The sequence below is a fragment of the Phalacrocorax carbo genome, chromosome 10 (genome assembly GCF_963921805.1).
Source record: "Phalacrocorax carbo chromosome 10, bPhaCar2.1, whole genome shotgun sequence".
NCBI lineage: Eukaryota > Metazoa > Chordata > Aves > Suliformes > Phalacrocoracidae > Phalacrocorax > Phalacrocorax carbo.
In genome coordinates, this window is record NC_087522.1 from 19,391,914 (window position 1) to 19,412,212 (window position 20,299).

The 20,299-nt window shown below is 51.5% G+C and overlaps 2 protein-coding genes across 5 annotated transcripts in view; one reads left to right on the forward strand and one right to left on the reverse strand.

Annotated features, from left to right (window-relative positions):
* LOC104053172 (major facilitator superfamily domain-containing protein 1) overlaps positions 1–20,299 on the reverse strand; it is a 284,336-nt gene that overhangs the window by 45,157 nt on the left and 218,880 nt on the right. The gene's annotated exons all lie outside the window — the stretch shown is intronic.
* Positions 1,047–20,188, forward strand: LOC104050396 (uncharacterized). Of its 4 annotated transcripts, none has more exons than XM_064462248.1 (14): positions 1,047–1,217; positions 2,797–4,332; positions 8,123–8,339; positions 9,522–9,679; positions 10,030–10,131; positions 10,887–11,084; positions 11,474–12,033; positions 13,055–13,382; positions 14,011–14,221; positions 15,380–15,522; positions 16,436–16,549; positions 17,322–17,525; positions 18,262–18,355; positions 19,326–20,188. In XM_064462248.1, the coding sequence occupies exons 2-14, from the start codon at positions 3,441–3,443 to the stop codon at positions 19,387–19,389; spliced, it is 3,285 nt and encodes a 1,094-aa protein (XP_064318318.1). In that variant the 5' UTR covers positions 1,047–1,217; positions 2,797–3,440; the 3' UTR covers positions 19,390–20,188. The 4 variants fall into 4 exon arrangements, with proteins under 4 accessions (XP_064318318.1, XP_064318321.1, XP_064318320.1 ...); XM_064462251.1 differs by having other exon boundaries at positions 13,055–13,328; XM_064462250.1 differs by having other exon boundaries at positions 3,211–4,332.

Here is a 20,299-nt window from a genome sequence, read left to right on the forward strand (position 1 = left end):
GGCTTACTACCCGGTTATTGAGCAGCCATGCAGAGCGCTCAGGCCCAGCAATCAGCTCTGTGTGCTCAGGGAGTTTGTTTTGCTCAAGTCCCAGGTGGGAACTGCCCCAGCGCTGCTTTGGGGATGCACATGCCGCCAGAGCCTGTGACAGAGTCTGCAGGAAAGCTCATACTGCACTGTTTTACACCCAAAGGAGCAGCCTCTCCTCCAGGAATAACTGTGGATCCCATGAAGGTGACAGTTTCCGTCAGCCCAGCTGGCAAGACCTAGAGCAAATGCAGCCCCTTTGGCAAAGCTCCCCCCTTGCATTGAAGCACTGGTTTCCAGTTACAAGAGAGAGGAAGACAGCAGGCTGCTGAGTCACAAGGAGGAGCCCACATCTGGCCCAGCCGATGGAGCAGCTGCTTCATCAAATGGGTGTGTGGCTCCGAGTCAGCCCAGAGTGGGATCTCTGGGACCTTCTCCTCCCACGGAGTCCCCATGTCTGGTGTAGCAGGGCAGTAACCACACACATCTCCCCGTGGGGAGATTTAGGGCAAAGGGGTCTGGGCAGTTCCGTGAGCAGATTCGGGGGAACAGGACCCAAGAGCTGATGGGGAGGAAGCAGGCCTGGCTTTCCTCTTGCACTCGGGGAGCGGGGTCCCGGTGCAACTTGGGGGGAGCTTAAAGCTCACCCTGGCCAGGTGTGCTGGGAGATGCGCAGCAGTATTTGCTCTTCCCCCTGCACCCAGTCAGGCTGGGCGCTGGAGCCCGCACAGCAGAAACGCAGCACTGGGACGCTGTGGCTCGTGGAGGCTGCAGGAACCAGTCCCACGGCAAAGCCCTGCCGCTGCCAGTGGGGCAGGCTGGGCACAGCCTGCCCGGCACCACCACACGGCTCAACAGCTCCTGGTTCAACCACTGAGGCTGCTGCAAGGGGAGACACAACGCCCTCCTCGTCCTGGCTGGGGCGTTCAGTGGGGTGGGAGGGTGGATACACAGCGGGAAAACATCCGTCCGTGCATTGACCCACCCACTCACACCCCACCGGGAGAAAAGCTGGGAAGAGCCAGAGAAGGACCTTCCGGGACACGGGGACGAATGAACTTGTTTTGGGTATGGAACCTCGTGAATGCCTCTCCCTCCCCGCCCTCCGCGGGCCGCCCCGCCCCGCCCCGCTATCCCCGCGGCGGCCCCGGCGGGCGGCGGTGGCGGCGCGTCCGTGGCAGCGAGCAGCGGTGAGTGCGTGGGGCGGCGGGGCCGAGCGAGCCCCCCCCCCCCCCCCCGCAGCGGTCCCGCTTCGTGCGCTCCCCCCGGGCACCGCGCGGGGACCGCCTGTCCCGGCGCGGGGGATGCGCGGGGGGTGCGCGGGGGATGCGCGGGGGGTGCGCGGGGGGTGCGCGGGGGATGCGCGGGGGCTGCGCGGGGGGTGCGCGGGGGGTGCGCGGGGGCTGCGCGGGGGGTGCGCGGGGGATGCGCGGGGGCTGCGCGGGGGATGCGCGGGGGGTGCGCGGGGGGTGCGCGGGGGCTGCGCCGGGCAGACCCCGCTCCCGCCGGCCCGGCCCGAGGCCCCGCAGCCCCGCTCCGGCCGGTCCGCGGAGCCCCGCCGGCAGCCGGACCGCCTCCCCGGGCCGGACGGGGGCTTGTCCCCAGCCTGCTCTCTTCGCACCCCCTACGGCCGCCGCCGGGGCTCCCGCTGCCCCCCTCACCTCGCAGCGGGGGCGGGGGGTTGCGGGAGTCGCCGCTTGGTCCCCCCTGAGCCGGGAAATCCCGCTCCTGCCCTGCCAAGTCTGTCCAGCTCGGGGAGGGGCGGGGGGTGGAATATATTATTTTTTCCTGCTGTTTTCTCCCATTTCTGGTGGGTTTCCTTCTGCCTTGCGCACGCCCCGGACAGGAGCTCCCCCGTGTGCTCCTTCTCCTTCCTCCTACCTTGAACTGAAGTGGGGGGAGACCCTGGCAAGAGGGCACCTCTGGGGCTGGGTTCTGTGGGGAGAAACTGGTACAGTCTCTTCTCCTTTGGAGGCTGGGCAGCAGGAAGTCTGCCAGAGGGGGGTGTTGCTAGTGATTTTGGGGATGATCTGTGCCTGAAAGGGAACGGAGACCTTTCTGATAGTGACCATCTAACAGAAGAGAGAGCAGCTCTCGGCTGGTCCTGTGTGGTGGAGGCATGAGGCATGTGTGTGTTCCTCTGTCTTCTGTGGCTTGAGAGCAGAGAAGCTTAACTGCTGTCAGGTGCAGCAAAAGGGGAAGGCATTTTGGGGCAGAGTGGCTCAGGGTCACCTCTTCATCGGGGTCTGATCTTTTGTGGGATCACTGTCAGCTTCATGCTTTGGAGTTATTGCAGTTTGCTCCTGTTTGTGAGGAGACATTGGTGCACTGGCATTAGCTCAGGTGGCCATGATAAATGGGACCATACAGGCTTGCTTGCAAGCCTGGGTGTTTATGTCCGTAGCTGAAGGTGGTGATGCTATGGTTCCACTGCAGCTGGCACTAGAAAAAACCTGCAGGTATCTACCCACACAGCAGTCACCCCTTTGGGTTGCTGTGATCATCAGCCATGATTTTAAGCAGTGTGGATGTGACCACACAGCACAGGAAGGAGGCAGGCTTCCAGCATCCGTGCTCGTAAGCATTGCACGGCCTGGAAACCTCTGCGTGTCTGATCTCAGCTGATCAAAGATGGCACGGAGGTCATCTAAACTCATCAGGTCATGGTACAGCTGTTCGTGGAAACATCTCTGGGAAAGGGAAAACAAATATCACCTTTTTTTTCAAGTGTCTTAAATTGTCAGTTCCTCCCCACTGCTTATTCTGCAGACCTATTCTCCATCTGCCAGAGCTGCAGCAGGGTTGGTTGGTGTGGTGGTCAGTGGAGCTGCTCTGCAATGCATGCAACAAGAATCCAGCCAAACCCATCTGTCCCCTCCTTCCCCACCCTCACCTTGATGGAGAAGATTGTTACTGTCATCTTTAGTGCCTGTGGAATAAATTGGACTCAGGGAAGTAACTATTAACACAGACACTGTACAACTTTCCACATTCACACAAGTCTCAGGGTTTCAAACACTGACAACTGCTGGCTGGTCCCATTCCAGTCGCTGTTACACATCTCGATAAACCTCTGAAGAAACACAGGGAGGAAAAATTACGGGGCTTTAAGGCTGTTAAATGTCACTGGTGTGTTTCTGTGTTTCCTAAGTTTTTTCTTCCCCCTCTCCTCAACTTTTAAAGGAGCTGAGGTGGGAAATCTCTTGTTCAAACCATAACCACCTTCTCAGCCTGACTTTTGTGAGCTCACCGAAGAAGTGTGCCTGCCTCTGCCACTGCCTCTGCCGGTCAGCATCCAGGTCGGAGGCCTTGCATTGTTGTCCTGCCACAGTCAAGTGGTGGCAGCTTCCTTCTGTGCTCTCTTTGTGGCTGTGGAAAGGACAGGCCCCCCTCTCCTCTGAGTTTGAACTGGAATGAAAACCCCAGCCTTCATCATGAGAGGTATCTGGCTGATTGAGTTGATGGTACTTGTGTACATCTGGTTTCCCAAGGTTGCTGCTCAGAATCGCATAAAAAACCCCAGGGACCAGAAAACAGAGCATACCCTCTTGATTAATGAAGTCAATGCTGACAGCCCAGGAGAGGACACTTCTGAGTTTGTGGAGCTCTACCACACCAGTGGTCAAACAGCCCGCTTGGATGGCTACTATCTGGTCTTCTACAATGGCAATGGAAACCGAGCCTACAAAGTTTTGAACCTCCAGGGCAAAGTTACTAACAGCCAGGGTCTCTTTCTCATTGGCTCCTCTTCTGTGAACCCTGCTATAGTAATTCCTAAGAACACTATCCAGAATGGTCCTGACGCGATTGCTCTCTACTATGGAAAAGGGAAGTACAAAGAGGGCATGAGTGTCACAAGTTATGGACTAGTAGATGCCTTGGTCCATAAGACTAAGAAAACAGACAGAGCAGATACACTGGTCAGGGTACTGACCCCTGGCAGAGATGCTTTCCTGGAGGATTCCACCTTCAGGACCATGGATGAGTCAATAGAAAGGTGCCATGGGGCAGATTCTCAGTGGATCTTCCAAGTGGCCATGCCCACCCCAGGCACAGACAACCACTGCCTTCTAACTTCTCAGCTGAACGCATCTGCTGTCCTGATCAGTGAGGTCCTTGCTGCCTCTTCTTCTGAAGAGTCCGAGTACATAGAGCTTCAGGGCCCCCACTCCACCATGCTGAGGGACATTGTTCTGGTGCTGATCGATGGTCGGACCAAAGACATTTATTTCACCATGGACGTTTATGGCAAAACCTCACTGGATGGGCTACTTCTGATCGGTCCAGCAGAAAGCAAAACCCCAGGTAAGGACTGCATTTTGATTACTATCTCAGAGCTGGGGGAGCAATCAGCCAGGTTTGGGGCTGGAGGATGCTGCCAGGTTTTATTGTTGTTTGGGGTTCTGAGAGATCAGTGAAAACGTGACTCAGAACTCAGTGGCAGATAAAAAAGCAAATCAAATATTAGAAATTATTAGAAAGGAATTATATAAAGCAAAGCAAATATTAGAAATTGTTTGGAGAAGAGGAAAGAATGGAGGCCATCTTTTATGCCACTGCATAAGTTCATGGGTTGCTTCTATCTTTAATTGTGTCTTGTGTGGTACAATACCTTAATCTCAAAAGGGACATATTAGAATTAGAGACATTCAGAGAAGGTCAGCTAGGATGGACAGTGCTCTGGAAATGCTTACCCAGAATAAATAAGTATGCCTAGAAAAGGAAAGCTTAGGAGGGCCCTGACAGAGGTTTCAGAAATGTGAGTAGCCTGAAGAAAGTGGGCAGGGATAAATGGCTTACCCTTTCTACTGGTTCAAGAATAAAAGGGCATCAAAAGAAGGTCAGAGGAGATGGTTTCAGGACAAACAAGTGGAGGCAGTATATCTCGCTGCGGTGGTAGACCTGCAGAGCTCCAGGTGAGGGACCTCATAGAGGTCAGAAGCCCACATGTGCCTTAGCTGCTCAGGAGAACATGGTTCTGCCTCCAGCCCTACGGCCAGCCTGCTGCAGGACCCTGACTGTGCCACGTCTTCTTGAAGTGTCCCTCTTCTCTCTGTGTGACTTGGGGGTCATTCACAGCAGATACATACTCTCTTCTCGAAAAAGCACAGGGGCTTTTCTTCCATTGCACCATCTGCAAATGTAGGTCACACGTGTATCAACTGTGTGAAGCTGTAATATAAACTTCCTCCCAATGTTCAAAATTGCTTCCAGGCCACCAGAGGAGGAAGAAATATCTTGTTATTTTAGGCACCTCAAAAGAAGATTTTGGCAGCTGGACACACTGACTCTGCAGATGTCTTGTGTAATTCACTGACTCGTGACTTCTGAGTTGGGAAGTATATCCAGCCCTTATAAAGCTGGATCGCATAAAAATGAAAATACTTTTGCAACTAAAACATATTTTTTTTTAAAGAAGTTGAGCTTCTTTTTACAATTCAGACTGCTCCAAATATGCCCTCACCCCAAGTAGAAGAGCTGATTGTCCACTTGAGCTCTGCTTTTCTCACCAGGAAAGGTGCTCTGATCTTACCTCTGGATGAGCTTAGCAGTCAACAGCTAAGGGGATTCAAAGAAAGTGATGGGAAAGGACAACCAGCTTGCAGACTAAGCAGGAAATTTCTAAGGATTATGTTTAACTGCTCCTCAAGGCTCACTCAAGTCAAGAAGGTGACTGGAGATACGCTTTGGCATTTTTTTCCAATGAGCCTTTGTCAAGACGTCTCAAGCATACTGCACGCACATTTTTGTGGAAAGTTTTCCCAAAAAACACCCAATTACACTGTGTGATATCATTTTAATCATCTTAAAAGGATACTTTCATAGTGACTCCGTGCTGAGCACTCTGTGGGAAGTTGACCACTTGATTTAACCTGACCACTTCAGATTTAGGACAAAAGCTCTTAAAATGGCCCTGGCTTTGTAAGGCTGGCCTGCCTATTACTACAGGGAACTTAAAGCTGTGAGAGCACTGGAGCTGAAGTCCTCCCTTGACAGATGCCAGTGATTTAAATGAATCATAGGATGGTTTGGGTTGGAAGGGACCTTTTTCAAAGGTCATCTAGTTTCCACCCCACCTGCTGTGAGCAGGGACATCTTTCACTAGTTCAGGTTACTCAAAGCCCTGTCCAACCTAAGCTTGAACATTTCCAGGGATGAGGCATCCACAACTTCTCTGGGCAACCTGTTCCAGCAACTCACCCCCCTCATAGTAAAACTTTTCTTCCTTATTCTTCTAATCTAGATCTACCCTACGTCAGTTTAAAAACAGTCTCTGGTAAGAAGTCTCTCTCCGTCTTTCTTATAATCCCCCTTTATGTATTGAAAGGCCACAATAAGATGTCCCTGGAGTCTTCTCTTATCCAGGCTGAACAACCCCAAAACTCTCAGCCTTTCTTTACAGGAGAGGTTCTTCCAGCCCCTGGATCATTCTCATGGCCTCCTCTGGGCTCACTCCAACAGGTTCATGTCTTTCTTGCACTGGGGACCCCAGACCTGGACGCAGCACTCCAGGTTGGGTCTCACCAGAGCGGAGTAGAGGGGCAGAACCACCTCCCTCGACCTGCTGGCCACGCTGCTGGTGATGCAGACCAGGATACACCTGGCGATCTGGGCTGCAAGCGCACATTGTCATCTCATGTCTGATTTTTTCATCCACCAGTATCCCCAATTGCTTCTCCACAGGGCTTCTCTCAGTCCATTCCTTCACCAGTCTGTACTGCTACTGGGGATTGCCCTGACCCAGGTTTAGTACCTTGCACTTGGCCTTGTTGAACTTCACGAGGTTCACATGGGCCCACTCCCTCTGGATGGCATCCCTTCCCTCAAGTGTATCAACTGCATCACTCAGCTTGGTGCCATCCGCAAACTTGTTGAGGGTGCACTCACTGCCTATGTCATTAATGAAGCTGTTGAACCATATCAGTCCCAATATGGACCCCTGAGGGACACCACTTGCTACTGATCTCCACTTGGGCATAGATCTGTTGACTGCAACTCTTTGGATGTGGCCATCCAGCCAATTCTTTATCCATTTTATTAGATTAGATTAGATTAGTCTGTCCATCAAACCCATATCTCTTAAAACAAAGATGTTTTGTGCGACCATGCCAAAGGCCTCATAGAAGTCAAGACAGATGACGTCACTTGCTCTTCTCTTATCCTCCAAGGCAGTCACTCCATCGTAGAAGGCCACCAGATTAGTCAGGCAGGGGACAAACAGTCCCCTGGGCAGGGGTGCATCAGGGCTAAGGCACAGGACTGCCCCTTAGCATGCAGGTGCCCTGGTGGCACTTCTCAAGGAGTAACCACTTCTCTTTACCCCTCTGCCTCTCATGTGATTCCTCCTTTAATGTTTGTTCCCTGGAGCCATTTACACAGGGGTAAGAAGTATCAGCAGTCTGCTGCTTTTTAATAGTCTCAGCAGTTCCTGCTGGGTGATGGGGAAATAGTTTGTGAAGAGAACAGTAAATACAAGGAAGGAAATTGGGAAGCTTGTGAAATTGGAAAGCTCCACCAAGCCTCAACCTTAATTCTGTGTGCTGGTATCTTGGGCCTTTGCTGAATATGTATATGTGAGCGTGTGTGTATGTGTAGAGTGTTTGTAAAAACCATGGACTGTTAAATGCTAGAATAAAATGTAAATTCTTAAATATTTTTGTGTACTATTACAGCACTACTACCTGAGAGGTTAGATTTTACAGATCTCTTTTAGAATTAAAAATTTACTTTACTGTAGACAAAGTCACATCAGCACTTTCTTTCCAGTTCCCCTGCTTACGCATAGATCAGCTTCTCTTGTCTGCAGAACCAAAATAGCAGGATGAACTCTGCTCAGATTTCCCCCTCCAGCCTCCCCCACACTGTGCATCTGGCCACAAATAGGGAAATTCAGGCGAGGCAAACATAAGAAATATTAGTGAGCAGAAAGAAGGGGCAGCGGATGCCAAATTTGCAATAACCAGACAACGACAGCCACTTCTGAGTTCCTGTGTCCTGCTCTCCAGGACAAAAGAGATGCTGGTTTCCTGCATAGGGAGTATCGCTCATGTGTTGCTTACATGCCATTGTTGTTCCTTTCCTTGCTGGTGTGCAGTGGATCTGCCGTTCCCAGAGAACACCACCCGTCCTGTTCTCAGAGGTGGCCCCAATGCTGTTGCCCTCTACAGGGGCAACAGCAGCGGTTTTGTCCCGGGGACGGCGCTGCCGGTGACTAGCCTATTGGATGCCTTCGTGTACACAAGCAATGAGGAACCAAACCCTGAGCTGCTGGAGACCCTGACCCCTGGCAGACCTGCCTTCAAGGAAAACCGGTGAGAGGCTTGGAAGGGCTGGGAGGAGAGTTTGGCACCAGAGTCGCCCTTGCCTGCTGTCCCAAACCCTGGTCAGGATGGGAAGACAAGTTCCACCTCCAGACCAGGGTCTCCTTGTGGCGGTATTGAGTCGCTGGCCTTTTCCCACCACCTGGTCTGAGTTTGTAGGTGTCCCCCTCTCCACAGCAGTCCTGGTGCAGCTGTACAGGAAGAATCTTCTGACCAAATGATTGCTGGTTATTATTTTATAATTTACATTATTTATTATTTATAAAAGTATAATGGTCAATATAATAAATTTTCCAGTATTACTTTCAACAAGAAAAGGTTTTTCTTAGATTCAGGGTGGAATTTTAGGTGCAAATGAGGGCAAGGGAGGGACTTCGTTATCGCTCACCTCACCCAGGACAAAATCTCTGCCCTGCTTCAACCAAACCAAGGACTGGAAGCTGGGCTACGGTTCATTCTTTCTTTTTGGTATTTGGGGGTTTTTTTGTCTTTGTGGGGTAAGGGAAATGTTAGTAACCTCAGACTTTTGTGAGACAGGACATTCCTATGAACAGGAATTCCTATTCCTTCCTTTGCTTGTCTTCCTTCCACTCATGATACAAAACCTGCATTTGGCCCATAAGGAGGTGGTCTCTTTTCCTGAGGAGCTCTGAGCAGCCCTGCTCGTGCAGCTCCTCAACATCAGGCTTTATAGAATCATAGAATAATTTGGGTTGGAAGGAACCTTTAAAGGTCATCTAGTCCAATCCCCTGTTGTGCTCTTCACCTTTGAGTTGAGGGCTCTTACTCAAGCATTTCATCTTCAGGTGCTGCCTTTCCAGTTTCTCTAGCTGCACCCCACCATTATTCCCAGTGGTCTGAGGCTGAGCACAAGTGTGTCTGTACTATCTTGCCTGTCTTCAGATCACTCAAAAAAGCAGCCAGTGCTAGAAGAGAAAGGGTTGGATGAAGCCTATGCTCTTCTCTCTCAAGATTTAGTGAGCTATTGGGCTTTTTTTTTTTTTTTGAGACAAGGAGGTACTAATGAGGATGGGATATCTCTCCAAACTTTGTGAAGGGAGAAAACTGTAAATGCATGGTTTCACCCTATGGTACAGGCAGGTGTGACTGGTGGGTGAAGAGGACTCAGGTCCCTGGCTGGCAGGTCATATTTTACATGTCTGTCTCTTGCAGGCACCAGCTGGGACGTGTGTCCATGAGCCAGTGCAACTGCTGCTCTGTGACCCGGGACTCCTTGTCCTATATCCTCAGCAGTCCCACCCCTGGCAAGTTCAATGACTGTCCCAGCAAACGCTTCAGCCAGACTCTCTCCTTTTGCCTTCACACAGCAGGTGGGTATTAGTTATTCTGCTCCTGTAGGCAGGACCTTCTAAGGACAAAAGCACGTGCACAAAGCCAGAGCTGTCCAGGAAGACCACCTAGAGTCATGCTGGGTTGTGTGACTGTAACACCAAAGGAAATGCAACTAGGACATCTGACAATTTTCTGCAATATTTGTCTTCATGGCAAACCATGCCAAGCTGAGCTTCTCCAGCCTTCATTCCCACACCCGACTGCTCAGGGTGAAGTGAAGCCTTTTCAGGCCCTCTGAGTGATAAGCAGTAGCTGAGCTGCACCCATCCCAGAATGAGCTGGATCCTGTGACCACAGTTGCACTGTTAGTTGGCTTTTTGTTTCCTAGATTGTCAGGAGTGGCTCCTGAAGTCACAAGAGATCCTGATGACTCTGGTCCAGGCCCTGGATGGATCCTGCAGTTGCGGAATCTCTGCTGCCTACTTCAAAGGTGAGTTGGGCAAGAGCGGGGCGGTCCAGGGACCACCAGTGGCTAATGCTCATTCACTTCTGATTTTCAGCCCTCTGTTCCCTGTTGCATTATGTCCTCCTGGCTTGGATCCCAGCTAATTTGGACTTGGTGCTGATGACAGAAATGTAGAGCATTAGGCAGAGCATGATGCTGTTCTTCCATGTTCCACAGAACGCTCCCATCTGCAGCTCCACTGACACACACAGTACTCATTTGCAGACCACCAGCTATTTTTGCATTAAGCATTTGCAATCAGACAGATGTGGCAACAGGGTTGACATCCTGACGAGGAGTATGAACTAAGCCAAGTTGCAGCAGAAATGCAAGTGACCTTACTGGTCTGTGGTGCTTTTCTGATGTCCCTACTAGGTTAGTGCACAAGTGTGATGAGCACATGCAGACACGTGAAGAGAAAAGCTATGACTTTGCAGCCCACATTGTAGGCAGCATTATGTTTTGCTTATGTTTAGACAGAGAGACCATTCTTATGGGACTACAAGGCTTCAAAAGGATGAGGACAGTATCTGGGTGTGCTGTGTGACTTGGTCCCAGGACGCCCCTTGGCACAGGCAGAGCTCACAGCATTGTGCGGATGGTATGAGCTACCCTGAGTCAGTCTGACCAGGAGGGCAGCGGTGGGAGAGATGAGCTGGTGAGCTCTGTGTCTCTTCCAGGAGAAAGTGGGTCTTTGGCAGTGTGGGGAAATTGAGGCAATTCTATGCTTGCCTCTGCAGAGCCAAAGGCAGCCTGCCAGGACCTGGGGCTTGTGTTCACCACTCTGCTAACTGCTAAGTCAGAGGACCAGATGAGCAGCCTGCTGCTAGCCTTCAAGACCTTCCTAGAGACGCCCAAACTTGTGAGTTTTGACAGAAGAAACATCACAGCAGAAAGCTCCTGCTTCAAGGATGTTAATGTGCCAGACTTGCCTCCAGGTACCAGCCATCATTCTTGCAGGTTGGGGGTTACAATGTGTTTGAGGGTGGACATGTGGGTCTAGGTCTCCTAGAGGTGGGAGATGTCCCTCCCTCCATTCCCCCATCTCTGGCAAAGATCCCTTCCAATTTCATTGCATCCAGTTACTAGAGTCCATAGTGCTTATTATCTGGAATAGCAGCAAGCTCTGTTGTTACAGCTGGTATTAGCCAGAGTATTGCGAGGGCTTTTCTAAGGAGTATGGAGCACACAGGTGATAAAAATCTGAGCCACCATCCTCGGTCCTCTGCTGAGTTTGGTCTCACCGCAGCAAAATAGTGTGCAACATTGCGTTGTTTCCCTGGGGCTCTGTGCTCAGGCATATATTTGTGACATTTTACTTTCCAAGGTGTCCCATCAGAGATACCTGAAGGGACTCAAGAACCTTGTGTGCAAGTGGCCAAGCTACTCATCAATGAGGTGAACCCAGACAACCCAGGGGGTGGGGAGAATGCAGAGTACATCGAACTCTTCTACACTGGACAGACACGCTTTGACCTCCAGGGATACTGGTTGGTCCTCTACAATGGTAAAAATAGCCGGGCCTACCAGGTGTTGGACTTGTCTGGACACCACACAGATGACCTGGGTTACTTCCTGGTGGGGAGCAGTGCTGTGAGGCCGGCACCCATGATCAGGCTGCCCCCCAACACCATCCAGAATGGGGTGGACGCAGTAGCTCTCTACTACAGCAACACCAGCATCTATTCAGTGAGCATGGCTGTGACTGCAGAGGGGCTGGTGGACGCTGTAGTGTACACGTCCCGGATGCAGGAGAAGGCAGACCAGCTGGTCAAAGTGCTGGTACCAGGGCAGAGCATCCTGTATGAAAATGATTCTCACAGCACCGAGGATGAGTCTCTGAGCCGCTGCCACAGCCTGAGTGCAAAACTCCAGAGCAGCTTCCAGGTGGGTTGATGGCAGATGTCCTTTCTCCATCTATAGTCATTGGGAGGGAAGAGGTCATGTTTCAGTATGTCCTTTATTTGGGAGAGTGGGGCATTCTAGTGAGCCATATGTACCTCCTGCCATCTGCTGATGCTCCCACCAGCTGTCCCCTCCCTGCCCCATTTACTGCCTGTTGTTGGCCAAGTAACAGCTGCCTGCGCTGTGCTGCGTGGCTCAGAACCAGGAGATCCCTACAGACAGTTCACATGCCACCAACCCCAAAACCAGGGAGTCGGCTTTTGGGCAGCATCTTGGACTTTCAGGTTACCTCAAGTCAGGTGTGGAGCCACCCTTGCTTGTTTGGTGCCACCTTCGGGATGTGTGGTACAGCATGTCACCTCACTGAAACCCAGCTTCCTGCAGGGCTGATGTTTGAAGGACGTTCCTTGACCACCGGTGTGATTGATCTGTGTTAATTCATCTGAACTGTTCCTTTTTATTTCAAAATGTCTAGTTTCAGATAGTCCCCCTGAAGGAATGTGACAGGACCCTGCACAAAGCTGGGTAAAGGAGGGCTTTGCTTAGCCACTGCTGATGCCTGCTGGGATCAGGCCAGTGCAGAGGTGTGCTCGGGTCCCAAACTGGGGCAATAAAACTGCTCTAGAAGCAGAATGGGTCTGCTGGCAGGAGGGAGGTGCGTTTGCAGTGGGAGAGGACCATAAGGAAGCGATACCATGGACTGGAGACACAAGTGTGGAAGTGCTCCCAACAGTAAGGAAAGAGAATTGTTCCTAGTCCTGAGGGTGGGAGCGAAGGCAGTGATGGGGATGTGTCATGATGAGGCCCTGCAGTCAGGACAACCCTTGAACAGATGGTGGGAGTGAGGAAGCAGCTGGTGTGAGGCAGAACCACCATGTCCTCTTTGGGCCTCACCAGGGAGCTGTGGGAGGCATGAACAAGAGGTAACACCATGAGCAACCATCACTCTACCTGAAGAAATGGGTGCAGCAGAGATGGCAGCAGCTTTTGTGTCTCCCCACAGGTGACCGCAGTGACGCCGCTGGGGGAGAATTTCTGCAGCAGCTCCTCAGCTCTGGTCCCTCCTGCTGTCCATATCAGTGAGCTGTGCCTGGCCGGTGGCACTAACCCCTACCGCTTTGTTGAGCTGGAGGGGAAGCCTGGCACCAGCCTGGGAGGGCTCAGCCTGGTCTTCTTTTCGGGGAAGGAGGGCAAGGCACAGGCCAGCATCTCACTGAAGGGCACCATCGGAGCCACGGGGCTGTTTGTGTTTGTGCTGGACGGAGGGCATGGGCATGGTGAGGCTGATGGCACAGCTCTGCCGTGTGGTTTGTCTTCAAACAAGTGGGCAGGTGATTGAGTGGCTTTGAGGAAAGGGATGGAGGAGGGTGCACAGCATGGGGAACAACTCTTCCTTGCCTTTCCTGTCCTTTATTTCTGTTTTTTCTCTCTTTGTTCTGCCTGGGCTGTTCCATCACACTCCAGATGAGAAGGTACTTAATCCTCCTCCATGCCTCTACTGAGCTCCCTGTGCAGGGCAGAAGGACTGGGAGGACTGAAAGTTCCTCCTGCCAATACCAAGACAAAGGGGCTTTCAGGAAAAGCAGAGTCCACCAGGACTGTTGGGTTTTTTTGCTGTTGCATACTGAGCCCTGCAGTGCTGCTGCCTCCTCCTGGTCCTGAGGTGCTGTTTCCTTGGCGCATTTGTTTATCTTGATTTGGGTTTTATTCATCTTAAATTCTGGCTGGGCTGCATGAAGAGGACTCTGCATCTCAGAGGAAGCTTGATCTTTCTGGAAAACTGTGTTCACAGCAAGCAGTTCCATCTTTACAGCTTTACTTGGCCTTAGTCACCACCATTATTTTGTCTGCTGTTTCTGTTCTTGGAGTTCTCCTTGTTACCAGCTTGCCCTTTCAGACTCAAGGCTCAGCCTAACACTACCTAGGTGTTCATGCCACTTATCCCCCTGGCATTTCCAGATAGAACAAACCTGACTTTCAAGGACATCTCTGCTGCTAGTGAAGGCTCCAGCGCTATTGCTGTGTATAGCACCAGCTTGATTCCTGGTGGCACAAAGGCAACATCAGAGAACTTGGTGGATGCCTTGGTTTATACGTGTGAGCCCAGCACAGCTGGAGGACACTTGGACTTCCTCGGACCATCTTACGCTGTGCCCTGCAAGGATGACAGGTGAGGCTACTTCTTTGGGAAAATGTCTTTGGGTTCCCCACGCCCAGAGCCCCCAGCTAGCATGTCACTGAACTTGCTGCCTTGTCCTGCACCCTGTATAGCTGAAGGCATTCACTGGCGCTGTGATGAAAAACAGAGAGGTGGGTAGCACATTGCAGTGGAAAACATTTCCCCGCCCTTGGCATAGGGAATTGAATTTTGTTCCTCCACTGCTCACTTAACTTGCTTCCCCCAAGGGATATGTATGGCATCACATGAAGGAATGCAGCCTTTACAGGTAGCAGCTGTACATGCTTTTTGCCAGACTTTTTCTTTAAAAAAAGCCCTAAACAACAAGCCAAACAAAAAAGGGTATCCCTGTGAGCAGAAGGAAAAACAAAACTCAATATCCCTTTTGCTCCTAGGCGGACTCAACAACAAATAGGCTGGCCTTTCTCTTGGTGGTAATAGTAGCAGAGTTCCTCCTGTCCACATGATCTTCTCTGTTAACTAAATCTGTCCTCTGCTCCCCCTGTCCCATCTGGTGTGTCAGGAGGTTCTGCGTTCGTAGCCTCCCCTATGAGTATGCGTGCATAGAACCCAGCCCCATGTGCATGATTTTCCCAGGAAACTGAGATCTCCCTCTTCTGTCTGGCTGAAACGTTGTGCTGAGACCTTGCTGGGGTGGTTATTCACCATGTCAGGGCAGCGGTTGGGTGGGAATGCTCACATGGGCTGACTCCAGGCAGCCTCTGTCAGTCCAGCCCTGAACAACTGCATCCAGAAGAGGTGGTTCCTCATGCTATGACCAGGTTTCTAAGCTCTGGTGTTGGGAGGGGAGCAATAGGTTAATGAAGTGCAAGGGCTTGGAAAACTCCTTATCCTGGAGGACAAACTCTTAATATTTGGAGGCTGGCTGCAATGAGGCAGCAATCTTACTCCTACAGAAGCCAGTCAGACCAAATAGGTCTGCTCTGGCCAAGCCCAGGTCTTCTCCAACTGGTGGGGTTGGCTGGACCCATCTCTGTGATGGCACTGTGAAAGCTGATTTCAGCTCCAGCAAACTGTCCATCATCCACAGCAGCATCAGGAACTGGGGCCTGGGATGGATTTGTGGTTGGAGGTGGGAATAAAGATGCATGACATGTTGGTGAGCTCTGACTCCTCTTCTGAGGACAGGCCTGTGTCCCTGAGCCGTTGCACCTGCAGCAACGCCAGCACAGAGCTGCAGTTTGCCATCTCAGACCCTACGCCTGGCCTGCAGAACAGCTGTCCCCAAGATGCCTTCGCGGTAGATCTCCATCTCTGCTTCCTGACACCGAGTGAGTGGAGTTGGGTGCCCCCACTGATGCAGGGTGGGAGGGCTGGGCTGGGGGCGGTGGGGACCTGGCCCCAGCTTCCCATGGCATGGGAGGGTGATGCTGGTGGGAACCCTGCTGCCTCCCAGTCATGAAAGGGAATGTGCTGTGGGAGAGCTGGTACAGACACCCGCATGTTGATGTGATGGCAAACACACCATCGTCCCAAGAGGGCAGCCTCGCGCACAGCTTCAGTGGGTGCTTGTATGAAGGTGTCCATATACTTAATTTGAGATGTCCTTGCTCAGGCTGGGTCAAGCCCTGCTCTTGGGATTTCTTTCCGCATTAAATTTGCAGCAATGGCAGGAAAGCCCCACCCCAGGTCTCTCATGATGGTAGGGGCACAGTCAGAGAAACTGCCATCAGACCCTCCCATTTCAGCCTATCTGTGGGAACAAAGCCGTGTGGCTTGGTCCTGGCTCCGGAGCCAGTGAGCAGTAGTCCAGTGGGGTCTCCAGCCCCTGCAAAGGCCATGCTTGGAACAGCTTGAGGCAGTCAAGACCTGGACAAAATGAAACGGAGGTTCCTCCTTCTCCTCCAGCCTCCTGAGAGGGGCAGGCAGTGGACCTCTTCCTCTCCCAGCATGAGAGACCACTCAGTACTGGCCTGTGTGGGGCATGCCTCTTCCCTGCTCCCCTGGGAGGCTGGTGAAGGAGTGAAGCTGGCGTTCATGGTGGTAGAAGGCCAGAAATGAAGACTCGCCCTGCAGGAGGGAAGCAGAGGAGGATGGGATGTAGAAGAAGGTGGGATGCAGGCTCTGGAGGAGCTTTGCTCCTGAGGTCAGGTGTGAAGCCAAGTGTTTGAGAGAGGCACACAGCTGAGAGCTTATTAACAGCCCGGAGCTGCACCCAAAAAAACACATCTCCTTTTCCTCTAGACTGTTCCATGTGGACCCTGCACCACAGGAGGATGCTGGAAAGGTTGGGAAGGGTCTTGGTGAGCTCCCTAGAGGGGAAGTGCTCCTGCGGCATCTCTGAGTTCTACCTGCAAGGTTGGTGCCCTGCTCTACTCTCCCACTTTGCAGTGCCCTCTTCCCTCACCCGTCCACAGCTGCTCATCATCAGGATCGTGGACAGTGGTGGGTACATGGGATTTTGGCAAGGAGAGCAGGCGAAAGCCTGACACAGGCTGCTTACTAGAGGAAGGGTAAGCTAGAGGGACTGTGAGGAATGGAAGTCTCTGATGATGCCTTGAGATGCCTGCCAGACAACCTGAATATCCTAAACCTGCAAAGGAGAAAGCTGTTTGCACTCTAGAGGACTCTGGTTCTGAACTCTTTCTCTATCAGTGTTCTGTACTTATTCAAAGACCAAAACGTCACTTCTGGAAGTCTTAGGGACCTACAGCTTTTGAAGGAGGGGAAGAAATGCTTCCTATTTTTTGGCTGGTTTTGTAAGGAAATGAAGGCTTCGCAGCCATGCTTTGTCCCTTGCCCAAACACCTTTTTGACCCTTTGAACAATTTCAGACAACTTTCACCAATGGGTAGAGATTGCAAAATTACAAAGTGTAGTACAAAATATTCTGCTGGGTTGGGAGGACAACTCCAGGTCCCTTTTGTCACCAAAAGAAAGGTTGGGCATATGCACAAGTTACCTGCGATACAGCATGGTGGCGTGATTTCAGAGAGGTGGGAAGAAGAGGGTGAAGATCATGGGCACTGGAGGGCATTACTGGGGCAGAGCACGAAGTCATGGGAGCAATATGTTCCTGAACATCTGGAGGGTTTCCAACCACCCCAAACCCACTGTTGTTTGTCCTCAGAGCTGAACCTGACGTGTGTGGGCTCCCTATTGAAGGTCTGGGGCCAGGTGTGGGCTCGGCAGCCAGAGCAGCAGCAGTCCATAGAGACTTGGCACCAGGACTTCCTGGCCAGCCCCCACCCCTTCTCTGTGGATGGAAGAGTGCTGAAAACCAGTCCCAATTGCGTTGCACCAAAAAATGCACCGTCCGTGTCACACAGCAATGGTGAGTAGGAGGCAAAGCTAAGCATCGTGATCTGCTTCCAGCACAGTGAGCTGGGCTTGGGCCAGGGTCAGACCACATCTCCATGTGAGAGGGGCAATGCAAGGCAAGCCACCAGGGACTTCTGGTGCTACTTCTCAAACACAGCTGCCTTCTAGAAACTGCTGGGTCATTATGAGAGAGGTAACAACAGTCAGTCCCTCTAGTGTGATGGGGTAGTCAGCCCTTTCACACCAATACCATTGGAAGTTTGGGTGTCTAAATCTTCTTGCAAGATTGGGCTTCACCTGGGAGCCCCTTGCTTTTGGAGCTGTTGGACACACAGCCCAGAAGCCCTGAAGCCCAATTGCGTGGAGTAGCAGCTGGCACCCAGGCTGGAGCTGGCCAGAGTCAGCATGCCACAGGGGTGCAGATGGCAGGGTGGAAAAGTGGCCCTCCAGATCAGGAGGCTGGGACAGCCCAACCTGTTGCTGCCCAGAGAAATTGTGCGTGCCCCATCTTTGGAAGTGCTCACTGGATGCATGAATTAAAAATGTGTTAAAACACATGCATCCAGCCTGGAGAGGGCTTTGAGCAACCTGATCTAGTGAGAGGTGTCCCTGCCCACAGCAGGGTGTTGGACTAGATGATCTTTAAAGGTCCCTTCCAACCCATTCTGTGATTCTGTGACTTCCTGGTGGCGCCCTGTGCTGGGAAAGGTCACGACTACGATGTTCCATCTCTACCTTTGCACCCTCAGCTTCCTTCCAGGGCTGGAAAATCGCCCTGCTGGTTGTGGGATTTGTCCTGCTCGCGTTCTTGTTCGTCAGCCTGGCATTTTACTTCATCAAAAGGTGAGAAACCACCTTCCCAACTGCCTTGCATCTCTCACCCTCTCCTTCCCCAGTGCTTCCTCTCTAATTGCTGTGCAGGGACCTGCTCCTTCACTTGGGTGAACACCTACATTCAGATGCTGCATCCAAGCACTCCAATATGCTGCTCCTAATTTTTGCAGCAAAGCCTCTTTGCTTTTGATGTGGCAGACTGCAGGTTCTGCAGGAGATTAAGATAACCACCATGGATAACATTAGGCAAGTCGGTGGGCACAGGGTAAAGGCCATCAATCTTACTTACAACATGCTGTGGTGGGCAAGCAGAAAGCTGAAGGCTCATGGCGTGCAAGGAGCAGTGAGAGATGATGCTTTGGCCACAGGGAAGAGCTCTTCCTTAGAGTGGGGTGGAAGCAACAGACAGTTTAGGACTACCTTGATGGGTAACAGCTTCCACATTAAAACATGACACCGCTTTCAATAATTACTTGGTGTTCCCTAAAGTTGTCAGCAGGCAAACAGCAGCTTAACACTCAGGCTGTATATTTGTCTGAAATAAACATTACAGTGGATGGGTTATTTAGCCAGCCCAGGGGATTATTTCCATTAATTTTTACTGATCTTCTTTCATCATTGGATAGGGGGCTAATGTGCAAATGTTAGAAATGGGGAAAGTTCTTAAAATACATTTGGGGAGTAGAAATCTCAGTATGCATTTTCTTTTAAAGAAATTTTAAAAATACCGTAAGTCAAGTTTAGGGAATCTCTTTCAGAAACCAAGGTGGCTTTAAGTTGATGTACATGTACCAGCTGATGGCAGGTGTTCTGTTCCTGTTTTTCCCCAAACCATTAACAGACACCTTAGTAAACTCTGTGCCTGCTGAAGGCTGGTCATCCAGCCTCTTCATTTTAAGTGCAAAGCTGAGATGCAGATTGGCTGCCTTCTGCAAAAGAGCAGAGTGACTGAGCTTGCATTTTCTTTGTTGCTTTTCAGGCATCCCCAAAATTACACCAATATCGAAATGAATGACCGTGGGGAGATTGCAGCAGACTTCTAATGCTCCTGGGCACAGCTGCAGCAACAGGGTCTAACAACACTGGAGCCAGGCATGTGTCTTTGTGGGGGGAAGACTGGTTCTGGTTGTCCAGTCCCCCCATCCACCGGGGTTGCTGCAAGGACCTGCAAAATGCCCAGGATATGTGTGTGTATATGTACAGCTGTCTGCCTCTGTGTGTGTGTGTTTACAAATACCTGAATTATTTTTACACTTCTAAATTTTTACCTCAGACTAAAAGGGTTCAAAGGATAGGCTGGAGACAACTTCTAGGAAAAGTTTGTGTTAAGTGTGGTGACCAGAAAGAAAGAAGCCTGCTTGGCTGATACAGAGGAAAGACTCTCAAGATTCGCTGCTGGGTGATGAACCAAGGCCACCCCCCCCGGCAGACATTTCCATCTGGCAGGCAAGTCCAGTTTCTACTCCCTCTGGACTCTACTGATGCAGTGAAAGTACATCAGCCTCCCTTGAGCCCTTCTTCTGAGGGTAAGGGGGTTCTCAGCATCGTGCCCCTCTCTGCGTGAGCAGCTCTGCACCACCAGCAGTCTGCACCAGGGAGAGCCCTTGCTGCTGGGGACCACAACCAGGAGGATGTCCTGCCCAGAAAAAGGGTTTAGAGGAGAGACGAATACCCAGCTCATGCCCAGATACAACTCTTACTTGTATGGTCTTGCCCATATCCTGGCCAGACAGGCGGCAGGAGCAGTGCCAGGCTTCAGATCTGCTGAGAATTTGGGGTGAGGAGGGTGACCCAGGTGGAATCTGCTCAGTAAAAGATTGTTTCCTACACAAGTGTGATTTATCCTTAATGGTGCAGCAGCTGATGCCATTCTTCGTGTGTGGAGTGCTGGTCTCACCTCATGGATTTGAGCACTCTGTGCAGCTCTGCACATGGTGGCAGCACCTAAGACAG